This window comes from Gopherus evgoodei, chromosome 1 (genome assembly GCF_007399415.2).
Source record: "Gopherus evgoodei ecotype Sinaloan lineage chromosome 1, rGopEvg1_v1.p, whole genome shotgun sequence".
In the NCBI taxonomy this organism is placed as follows: Eukaryota; Metazoa; Chordata; order Testudines; family Testudinidae; genus Gopherus; species Gopherus evgoodei.
The window spans coordinates 251,770,517-251,782,747 of NC_044322.1; the positions used below are offsets into that span (position 1 = coordinate 251,770,517).

The following is a 12,231-nucleotide window of genomic DNA, read 5'->3' on the forward strand; positions in this document are numbered from 1 at the left end:
TATTCCTTATAATGGTTTATCATTCAGCATGGTATCTACTCCTACTACAGATCAAAGGACAGTAAAGCAAATTTTACGATATCTGCCAGGAATAGAATGCTGTCTCAACAATATCTTAATTATTGGGAAAAAAAGACCAAGGTTATTTAAGGAACGGATAAGATTCTTCAATGATGAGGAGACTATAGCTTGCATTTTCTCAACAATAGTCCTGACACATTACAAACCCAGTTTTAAATTGGCTTGTGATGTATCTCCATATGGCATAAGAACTCCCAACTCCCAAATAGAAAGGAAAGACTAGTTGCAGGGAAAAATAGCAAAAGCTGAACAGTTATGCTCAAATCTACAAAGGAGGCACTCTGCCTAGTGCTAGACCGGTTCAGGAAACTATCCATATTAAAGGCAACAAGGAAGCATGTTTAATTCCCAATGGGAAAGCATTGATCCCTAATGGACTTTAAGCACCTGCTTATCATTAAGCATGTGCTGTTCTGAATAGGGAAGGCCTTAAGTACGTGCTTAAGTGCTTTCATGAATTTATGCCATGATCATAAGAGTATCTACCATAGCCTTGACACTATACAAATAATTTATCCTATTTATAATAGACCGCTTACCCCACTTCTTACACCAGCCTTAAATCAGGTACATACTTTAAATATAGAGCGTTACTTCTATCTGTGCATAAATGTGGTACTTTGTAGGGGTGATGGTACTCAGTGGTGATACAACTGGTATTTTTTACTTGTCACAAATAAAACATTTAATAAATTTGAAAAATACCATAATTTCTGAATTAAACTTGGAAAGGCACTTTTTTTAGTTATGACAGGCCAGTTCATGAAAATGCCTAGGAGCATTTACCTCATGGTGGAATGAACTTTCCAGTCACAAAAGAGTCTTTTATACCAGATGAGGTACTTGGGTAATAACATTTAACCTGCAATCACAAATATTTAAGAGAGGGAGTTTCTGAACAGCAATAACAAAATAACTAGGCTACAGATAAATTTGGCATCCAGGGTTTGAATTTAAGATGTAATCAACAGCACAAGAGTGCAGCAATTGTTTACAAGTGCATGGCAACAGAAATATGTTTGTACTCCTGGTTTTAACCAACAAAATCTTGGCAACAGCTACATCTAGAATTTGCTGAGACATTTTTAGGTGAAATGTTTTTAGTCCTAAGTAATGATACTCTCTAAAAATGGCCAGAAGTCAACAACACATACTCTAACTACTAATGTTCTAAGAGACTCATTTGATACATTTGGAATTCCAAGCAGCTAGTGTGTGATAGTAGGCCCCAGTTTACATTACAAGAGTTCCAATACATTTCTCAGCTCAAACAATATAACATAAATTCACCAAGTGCCATGTTATCCAGCTGCCAACATCATTGCTGAATAGTAAACTAGAGACATTTAAGTAAATACTTTGTTTCAAAGCAGCATATTTTTTCTTGTTGTCCTACTGCAGTGCTGTACAACTGACAAACTAAACTTCTGCTGTGCTGATGGTGAGTCAGAGACTTAAGTCTTGATGTGGTGAAGATAGAGATAAATGAGTGGATATTGAATAACAAATAACTCAGGTTAAATTCTATCGGAAAAAAATCTGTTAGCAACATTTTTAGGAAGGTGCTTTGTTTCCTTATGAGGAATTATTCAAAGATAAGAGAAATGGCTGACGGGGAAAGTAGGGTCAAAATAGACTGAGCACTGGTCTACATTACTGCGATAAATCGATCTAACTTATGCAACTTCAGTTATTTACATAACGTAACTGGAGTGAGCGTAGTTAGGTCCATTTATCGCACTGGCTGCACTGTACTGTGTCAATGGGAGTGTCTCCCGTTGACTTCTCTTGCATTTCTCAGGGAGGCAGAGTACACAAATCAATGGGAAAGTGCTCTCCCATTGACTTAGTGTGTCTTCACCAGAACTGCTAAATGGACACTCACTGCATAGATTGCAGCAGTGCCGATTTACTGGTAAGTGTAGACATGCCCTGAGTGTCCTATATTGACAACATTGAATTTGGCACCTACACACCTGCTAGCTAAGAGATCATCTCAAAGGTGTTTTATCTGAAAGTACTCCATTACCAAAGATTCTTTAGGACCTTCAAGCCACAGTAATCACTCTCAATGAAAGTTGCAAAGGGTACTACAGAGTTTACAATAATAGTACCAGAATCAACATCTGACATTTGTAACTGAAGTTCAGAAGCCGTTGGATAAATTTTGTCACTTGGATAACTCTGAGCTAAGTAGCTAAACTGAAAAAATGTCTTTGTGTTGAAGCAGACTATCCTCCACATGTAGAGAAGCTACTTAAATGCTAGAATTTATGAACATGTAGAATCTCATTTGTTAACAAAAATATACATTTTTAAATTCATTACACAGAAAATTTAAGACTTCATTAACAAGAAATAGGTACATATATTTTCTGTTCTTATCCCGAGACAAATATTTGAGGTCTGAGGATCACTTAGATATTGCACTAGCCAAATATTAACTTGCTCAGTCACCAGTACATGGCAGAGTTACTTACACACTTAGCCTCTGTTTTACATATACTGGTGAAAAGCAGTTTCTTACTATGAAAAATAAATAATTCTTAAGCGATGCCTACTAAACCTCATTGTATGTTTGTTTATTACTAGAATAAGTCCATGTTATTAAAAGCACAACATGGTACCTCTATACTTCTGTTACACATTCTTATTCCTTGGATTGTATACAGCAAAGTAGTATCTTTGGTTTCTAAGAACCTGACACTGTATCCAAATTCTGTAGATGCATATTACTTTTATTTTAGCTAGAAACATCCCTGTCAGCATTAGTCATTTTGTTAGACCAAAACCACTAATAAGCAACACTAGGGGCCAGCAATGTTCCAAGCACAGACATGTGTGTACCACCTTCCCTGCTGGCTGGCAGCAGCCACACAGTGAAATAGGGAAGACCTGTCATTCATGTGCAGGGAACACGGACTTGCTTCTTTCTGTTATGATTGTGCACCATGGGGAATAGGAATTGCAGGTAAATAGTGTTCTTTTTTAAAAGCAGTCTGCAGGGCCAATGCCACCTATTAGGTGATCACCTAGGGCGCTAGGATTTGGGGGCTGCATTTTCTTCTGCGGCAACCGCAGCGGCCGGCTCTTCGGCCGCCCCGGTCACCACCGGCATTTAGGCGGAGAGAGCTGGGGCAGGGGGGCGTGGGGAGGACCGCCTGCAGCAAGTAAGGGGGGCAGGGGGGCGGCACGCAGGGGAACTCCCCGCCCCAGCTCACCCCTGCTCCGCCTCCTCCCCGAACATGCTGTGGCTGCTTCACTTCTCCTGCCTCCCAGGCTTGCTGCGCCAATCAGCTTAGGCGCCGCAAGCCTGGGAGGCGGGAGAAGTGAAGCAGCCGTGGCATGCTCAGGGAGGAGGCAGAGCAGGGGAAAGCTGGGGCAGGCAGCTGCTGCGCAGCTCCCCGGGCCGAGGGGGGGAGCTGCTGCACGGCTCCCCGGGGGAGCTGCCGTGGGGGTGGTGCCTCAGGGCGGAGGGGGGGTGGGGAGCTGCCACGGGGGGGGCGCCTCAGGGCGGGGGGGCAGGGAGCCGCCGCCGGGCTCTGGGACGGGGGAGGGCGCAAGGTGGAAGTTTCGCTTAGGGCGCAAAACATCCTTGCACCAGCCCTGGTAGTCTGGCTTTGAAAAGCAGAAGAACAATATTTACTAAACAGTGGAGTTAGTGATAGCATAATATTGCGTGCTTTTTCATATCCACAAATCCTAGAAAGTTTTTCTGCTCCTGTAAATTTACCATCAGAAAGTAGCTTCAGAACTTAGTCCTTTTCTCTCTTTTTTTTGAGTGACTGCAGACTATAGTGATTAGTGCCCAAATAGTTTAGATAAAATAACAGTAAATATTTGTTTTGTTGTTATCATGTTGGTCCCAGGATATTCAAGAGACAATGTGGGTGAGGTAATATCTTTTATTGGACCTACTTCTGTTGTTGAGAGATACAAACTTTCAGGCTTACATAGAGCTTTAGAAGATGCTAGTATAAGTGTTGGTTTTTTGGTTTTTTCATATGGACAATCACCCAATATTGCTCCCACTGGAAGCCTCTCCAATAATGCCAGATACTTGAGCAGTGAGGAAACTACAGATTAGAATTAAGGCCCATTGCTAGAGCTTTGTGGTGAACATTTAAAGAGCACTTATCACATTATCTTATTCCTACCAGCATTGTCGGTGTTGCACATTTAATAGTTCTAAATATACCCCATAATTAAAAGGATAAAAACCCTGCAGGCTCTGTCATAAACAGATAGCTAAGGGTTAATGTCTCTTTCACCTAAAAAAAAAAAAAAGTAACCTGAAGCACCTGACCAGAGGACCAATCAGGAAACCAGTCTTTTTCAGATCTGAGTGGAGGGAAGTTTGTGTCTGAGTTCTTTGTCTTCTGCCTGTACTCTCTCGGCTATGAGAAGTGATTTTTTTCTGTCTCCTGCCCTTCTAATCTTCTGTTTCCCAGTTGTAAGTACAAAAGATCAGATAGTGATTTATATGTTTTTTTGTTTTTCCATTTCCCGGCGGTAGGCTACTTCTTCTTCTGCTTGTTTCATTTTGTGGGCCATCTCTTCTTCTTGAGGTTTCTGTGGTGGGCTGCATTTTTGGCTTCTTCTTGTTTTTGTAGCCTTTCCATCTCTTGTTTGTGAGTTGCCTCATTTCTGGCCATCTGTGTTTTGAGCAGTTCTATCTGTTTTTCCATTGCTTCGAGCTGTACTGCGTCTGGTTTTCGTGACATCTTGTTTTCTTGTGTTGGTTGCCCTCTGGTATTTATTGTCTGAACTGCGGGCTCTGTTGCCTCCTGGGGTCTGCCTAGCAACAGTGCCTTTTTCCCTTTCTTCCTCTAGCTAATCTTTTCAGTGTAAAATAAACCAGAAAAACCACTTTATTTGCATGTGTATAGTGCTGGTATTTGACTCCTAATGGGAGTGCTATTGTGTGACAAAAGACCCTTAATAGCTCCCTAATGGTTTCTTGCTTAATATGCAAGCCACAACTGCCAGAGAGAGCAGAAAAAAAAAATTCTCTCTGGTTCCCTTTTAAAACCAAACTGTTTCTCTCTGCTGAAAAGCCCCTAGCAGAGAAACAAAAAATATAATATTCCTACTGGCTTCTGGATTCTATCTATCCCACTGTTGCCACCATATCATAACCTAGTCCCAGATTTGGACCTTAGCGTCCAAAATATGGGGGTTAGCATGAAAACCTCCAAACTTAGTTACCAGCTTGGACCTGATAAAGCTGCCACCACCCAAAAAATTAGAGTGTTTTGGGGCACTCTGGTCCCCCCAAAAAACCTTCCCTGGGGACCCCAAGACCCAAATCCCTTGAGTCTCACAACAAAGGGAAATAAACCTTTTCCCTTCCACCCTCCCTGTTTCCAGCCTTGGAAAACAGAAGTACCGAGAGCTAATCTCTCTTCCCCCCTCACCCAGAGGGAATGCAAAGTCAGGCTAGTAAATCTAACACACACAGATTTCCCCCTGACTTCTTCCTCCCACCAATTCCCTGGTGAGCACAGACTCAATTCCCTGGAGTTCCCCACTAAAAAAAAACTCCAACAGGTCTTAAAAGAAAGCTTTATATAAAAAGAAAGAAAAAATACATAAAAATGGTCTCTCTGTATTAAGGTGACAAATACAGGGTCAATTGCTTAAAAAATATTGAATAAACAGCCTTATTCAAAAAGAATACAATTCAAAGCACTCCAGCAACTATAAACATGTAAATACAAAAAAACATATAAATCACTATCTGATCTTTTGTACTTACAACTGGGAAACAGAAGATTAGAAAGGCAGGAGACAGAAAAAATCACTTCTCATAGCCGAGAGAGTACAGGCAGAAGACAAAAAACTCAGACACAAACTTCCCTCCACCCAGATCTGAAAAAGTCTGGTTTCCTGATTGGTCCTCTGGTCAGGTGCTTCAGGTTACTTTTTTTTTTAGGTGAAAGAGACATTAACCCTTAGCTATCTGTTTATAACAGGCTCACAATCTACTTTCAAATCAATATGTGCCTCCCTGCTTAGACTAAAATTAAGGGAACTCTGACAGAATCATAGTAGCATCTAGGTTTCTGGTAAAGATGTTCTCTTTTTCTTTAAAAGTTTTTTTTTGGTCTAGTGTATTGAGCATGGGCCAGGAAGTCAAAACTAGATTCTGTTCCTAACTCTGCCAACAACTCACTATGGAACTTTAGACAAGTCACCTAACCTTCTGTTCCTGTTTTTTCTATCTGTAAAATGAGGATGCATTCCCCCACCCCCCAAAAAAAAGTATTTTGAGAGCTATAGATGAAACGTACTATAAAGTTCAAAATATTTATTAAAGTACACTCTCATACAAGCGAGTATATTCTCAAAACCCAAACTGGGGGACATAGAAGGACCGCCCTTTTAAGAAGGACCTCAAACGTTGCAATTTGTCATTTTCTACAGTGCTAGTATTTATAATAGTCTAACTTTTACAATAAGCTGATTTTGTATTTAAGCACATTTGCCAGTTATATAGACTTTATTATACTTTGAGATTCAGTACTGTGGTCTTGAATTGGATGAGTGGTTGTGGGCCCCAGATAGTCTTAATCCTCAGTGTATCTCCACATATCTGCTCTCGTGAATCTATTTCTGCCTGGAGTTCTCTTCATCTTTATTCCTCTATTCTTAGTGAATATACACGTTGCTTAAATGCTTCCATTTTTTATTAATTTGTGTATGGGCAGGTCATCTCACCTCAGCGCATTCCTGCTACCGTGACTCCTGCATTGCTGATGTCCCCCATGCTGTTCACACAGTCCACACCTGCTCCACCAAAGGCAAGTGAAAGTGGGTGCTTACCACCAGCAAATCAAGAATCTGCTTCCAGTTCAGCTAGCCTTCTCCTTCCTATGCAGAATCCAGAGCCATCTGTCATAAACAGCAACTCATTGACCAAGATGCAACTTCAGGAAACACTTTTACACCTGATCCAGGTAAAGAATCAGAAACATTTCCCCCTTTGCTTGTATCCCTCCTTCTCATTTTGATTTAAATACCTTTGATGGATGATTGGTCCTATCCACCAGTCTGAATGATAAATGAGTAAACGAAACTGTCCACTGGCAGTTGTACTGTTTCTGGCTATATATTAAAGAAGCACTAAATCATTGGCTAAGGAGATAATAGTCCCTCTTGTTACAGTTGTGGTTTAACTGTGTTTTGATTAATGTATGCACTTTGGGGTGCAACAGTTCAAGAATGATAAATTTGAGGGGATTCAGGGGAGAGAACAAGGATGGTAAGGGCTTACAGGAATTGGCTTAAAGGTGAAAACTACTTGCACGTATGTAGTGTAGCTAAAAGATGAGCATATTAGTGGCAGCACTTTGGAAATCATTAAAAGATATCCGTGTTGAGGGCAGGAGAAGTTCAAGTAGGAATAAGAAATAATGGGATGAAGGTAAGCAAGTAAAAATGAAGGATAAATGTCCAGAAAATATTTTAACAAGGTCCATTAAATGTAGTTTTCCAGCTTGCATGACTCAGATATAGTCTTGACAAAACACAGGAATATTATGTAGAAAACAATCCTGTATTCGACACGGAGTGGAATGAGTGCTCTTTGAGGATCCTTCCTATCTTCAAATTCTATGGATACTAGAAACAGTAGTTTTAAAGGGGATGTGGTAAATGCCAAAGGTAAATGTCTATAATTTATAAGGAATAAAGAGGGACGGGTCTTGGGTTCCAATTTCTAAGCCTAGGCTACTTGCCCACATAAGTGTAGATCCTCTACTTAGCAGGGAATGTGAGCTAATAACTGATGACATCAAGAAGGCTGAGGTGTTTAATGAGTATTTTGCTTCAGTCATCTCTAAAAAAAGTTAGAGGACCAGATACTCAAAACAATTAATATTAACAAGGAGGAAGGAATGCAAAATAGGAAAAGAATATTTAGATAAGTTACATGTATTCAAGCCAACAGGGCCTAATGGATCATATCCTAGGCATTTAAGGAACTAGCTGAAGCAATCTCAGAACCATTACCAATTATCTTCAAGAACTCCTGGAGGACAGTTGAAGTCCAGAGGACTGGAGACGGACAAATATAAGACTTATCTTTAAAAGGGGGAACAAAGAGGATCTGGAGAAGTATAGGATCAGTCAACCTAACTTCTATACCTGGAAAGATACTGGATCAAAACAATCAGTTTGTAAGCACCTAGAGGTTAACAGGGTTATAGAATAGCCAGCATGGATTTGTCAAGAACAAACCATGCCAAACCAACCTAATTTCCTCCTTTGACAGGGTTTCTAGTCTAGTAGATGGGGGTGGGGGAGCAGCTGACAGAATACATCTTGATTTAGTAAAACTTTTGACATACTTCTACATGACATTCTCATAAGCAAATTAGGCGAAAGCAATCTAGATGAAATTATTATAAAGTGGCTGCACAATTGATTGAAGGACTATATTCATGCTGTCCAGCAAGGAGGGCATATCTAATGGGATTTCACAGGCGTCAGTCCTGAGTTTGGTACTATTCAGTATTTTTCATTAATGATTTGTGTAATGGAATGCAGAGTATGCTTATAAATAAGGTTAAGGTTAAGGTTTTGTCATGGTTATTTTTAGTAAAAATCATGGACAGGTTGTGGGCAATAAACAAAAATCCATGGAAGCGCATGACCTGTTTGTGATTTTTACTAAAAAATAACCAGGGGGGACAACAGCCAAGCCCCATAAAAGTCAGAAATGATTACAACAAAAATAAAGAGAAAACACAATTGGTGCCTAACTTAACAAACTACATTAGATTCAAAGTTTCCTCAGCACATGCTTTCAGTTGTCTTACTGACCAAACTCTTTAGGACAGGACTCCTCCCCTAGAGTCCAGTGGCGGTTTCCTTTGTCTCTTCAGGGGCAATGAATATGATGGGCAGGGGGAGAAAGAGGGGGGTGTCTTGAGGTATCTGCCCCCTGCTTTTTATGTTTTCAGTCCCCCTCTTGAAAAACATTTCCAGGTGGGAGCCAGGGGACAGTCAATCTTTGTGGAAGGAAACTCCATGCTGTTCCTTTGCTAACATGTAGATTCTTGCCTCTGCCCACTTTCCTGCCATAGAATGGCCACTTAGCAGCTAATAGTCCATCAGCCTTGTTTACGCTTGGCTGAGGCATCAGCTTGCCCTTTATTTCTGAGGAACTGGTTGGCAGCCACTCAGACTTACCTGGAAAACATACTTTTAGTCATGATTTCAGTTTATGTTTATAACTTCACATATAACGCTGCTACATGCATTTTACCGTGATATATTTCGGCAAATTATGCGTTTTCAAATGATACCTTTCAAGGGATACTTTGTACAAAGATTCTTGCAATAGTATGGAGAGCAGGGGTGGCCAGCCTGACCCTGAGAAGGAGCCAGAATTTACCAATGTACATTGCCAAAGAGCCACAGTAATATGTCAGCAGCCCCCTGCTCCCAATGCCTCCCACCCACCGGCAGTCCCACCGATCAGCGCCTCCCTCTCCCTGCACCTCCCAGTCAGCTGTTTCGTGGAGTGCAGGAGGATGGTCTGCAAAATGAACCATTTTGAGAACTAGCCAGTGTGGCATGTTGAAGTGTTGGAAAGGGAGATCTCCATGGAAAAATATTTTAGTGCAAAATGATCTGCAGATTGGAAAAAGTTTGAGAACTACTATCCTAAAGAGTCATAGAGTTCAAAGCAAAAGGGACCACTTGATCATCTAATCTGACTGCCTGTTTATCACAGGTCACCAACACCACCCAGCATCTACTAAACTAGCAACTGAAATTAGACCAAAGCCTACAGCCCATTGGAGACTAAATTATTATGTGCTACAGGAAGACAACAGGAGGGACCAAGGTGCACTAATGACTGAGACCCTTGCAGTGGCTGGGAATTGATTGATAGAGATACCTGGATGATCCCAGCAAATGACCCATATCCCATGCTGCAGAGGAATGCTCAAACCCTCAAGATCACTGACAATCTGACTTGAGGGAAAATTCCTTCCCAACTCCACATATGAGGATCAGTTAGACTCTAAGCAGGTGATCAAGAATCAGGCAGCTATTTAAGTGTGCATGGGTGGAGTAACTAGAGCAGATTAAGACCATTAAAGCCAATGGCATTCAGTGCAGGTGCAGCAATTTGACTGCATGGTTTTTCGTGTAGGAACTGAAAGAAATTCAGCACACCTGCTCACCCAGGCATTTTGGTATTATTATTGCAGTAGTGGGTGGGGAACAGAAACTATGTAAAGGACCTCCTAGATATGTGATAATTAGGGTGAAGGGAAGAAATTAAAGTATATGTTATCACTACAGAAGTCTTGCAGGGCAGGAAAGAGAAAAGTCTGACTTTCACCCAGCCAACGTCCTCATGAATTTACAAAATTTCCTGTTTTTCATGTCTTCAACTCTTCTAAAAGAGATAAGAGAATTCCCCCTTTTCTCATGCTGCCAATGTATGCAAAAAATGCTGGCAAACCTATTAGCCGGAGGTAACGAAGTGTTTGGGTTTTGTGTTCTGTTTTTCTATGTTTAATGATGAAAAACCCCTTCTAGTGCCAATTTTGACTGGGATGGTAAGGTTGAAAATTCATTAGACCCTGAAATAGAATGAATTCAGAATCTTTTAGCTTGAGAACTATGATCTTCCAGTAACAAGTCTTATTTATTTTGTTTTTCAGAATGATGACAACTTCTTAAACATTATCTATGAAGCTTATCTCTTCAGTGTGAGAAAGGCAGCAATCAAAAAGTCTATGTAAAATAGAATTTTAAAATTAAATTTCTATGACTTCCTGAACTCCAGGAAGAAAAAGTCTTTCATGCCAAGTGGTGTTACATTGTTTAAAAGCTTCTGCCTTTAAAAACAATAAAGATGAAATAAATGGTCCTAGACTTTTTAGTTACACTTTAAATATTGCTTGTTGGCAAGTACATACTGTACTAAGAAATGTGTGGCTGGAAACTGCTTTCCTCAGGGGAGAGTGTAACAACGCTGCTAAAGACTTAATCACAAGGTATCTTAAATTATTTTTCTTACATAGGCCTGTTGCTAGATGAATTGTATTTCCTTCATATAGACTCTGTTCTCAGAGTTCATTTTTCTTTTTATTTATGGCTGTGGTTATTCATGTGTTTTTTTTTCTCAGATGTTATCACTTCCATTACTCAACACTATTTCACAATGGACAGTGCCCATTCCTGGCCACCATGTGGCAGTGTTGGACTGTTTTTAAGCATATGAAGCTATTGATGACCTTTTGGAAGAGGAATGGTGTTTTGAAACGGGGTTGTTCCATCAACTTTTCTAACAAACAAAAAAAAAAGTTTCAAAGAAAGTGGTGACATTTTTCCTCAATTTTTTAATGAAAATCAGTTTCTGTTTTGTCTTCAGAATATTTATAGCCAGCTATAGAAATGGAACTCTGAGGAGTTTTTTAAAATAATACGGTGGCCCTTTTGTTTGTGACTGTTCTTGCTGTTAATGTAGATCTTATGTGGCATTAGCGTCATGTTTCTGTGCTTCTGCATAATCATAAGCAATATGTAAACTGGTCAAGAAAACAGTTACTTGGTTTACAAGTCCTTTTTTAGTATGTTCCAAGAGCAGATGGGTCAGTGGTTCCAATGATCCATTTATAAAGAATATAAAATGGATTAGCCAGACTGTGCAGTGCATTCATTTTATTACCACATGGACTAAGTATTTAGTTCTGAAAGGTCAGTTGTCAAGTTTAAGCTCTGAATTTACTATACTTCCAAACTTGTATAGGAATGAAGTAGATTACAGTGAGCAATGTGCTCCACATTAACACATTTTTAAATCAATCAGACTAAACAGACAAATGTCGTGTTTTTAGTTCTTACATACTTTAGTGGCAGATATGTAAAGCCATGGTTTGTTCATAGTCCTTATCAAAGAAAAAATCAGTCCAAATTTTTTTCTACTCTGTAATTCTACAATTTAAAACGGTACATTCTTACTCACCAGAACTGTTTCCTTTGTGGTTTCAGAGCCAGATTTATTTATTGTATTGTCAAAAGTATATTTTTACTGCTTTACTCCCAGTACTGTCAAGGCAAATCAGCAAAGTCCTTGTCTACATGGGCATATGTATTCAGTATTATGTATGTTGTGAATTTAAA

The 12,231-nt window shown here is 39.9% G+C and overlaps 1 protein-coding gene across 3 annotated transcripts in view; it reads left to right on the forward strand.

Moving 5' to 3' along the window:
- The window catches only part of DCP1B (decapping mRNA 1B), a 68,743-nt gene extending 56,694 nt beyond the window's left edge, over positions 1 to 12,049 (forward strand). For all 3 annotated transcript variants that reach the window (XM_030542980.1, XM_030542983.1, XM_030542988.1), the window contains 2 exons: positions 6,792 to 7,040; positions 10,767 to 12,049. In XM_030542980.1, coding sequence (XP_030398840.1) covers positions 6,792 to 7,040; positions 10,767 to 10,847 — 330 coding nt within the window. In that variant the 3' untranslated portion in view covers positions 10,848 to 12,049. The remainder of the gene's footprint in view (positions 1 to 6,791; positions 7,041 to 10,766) is intronic.
- The last annotated feature ends 182 nt before the right edge of the window (positions 12,050 to 12,231 follow it).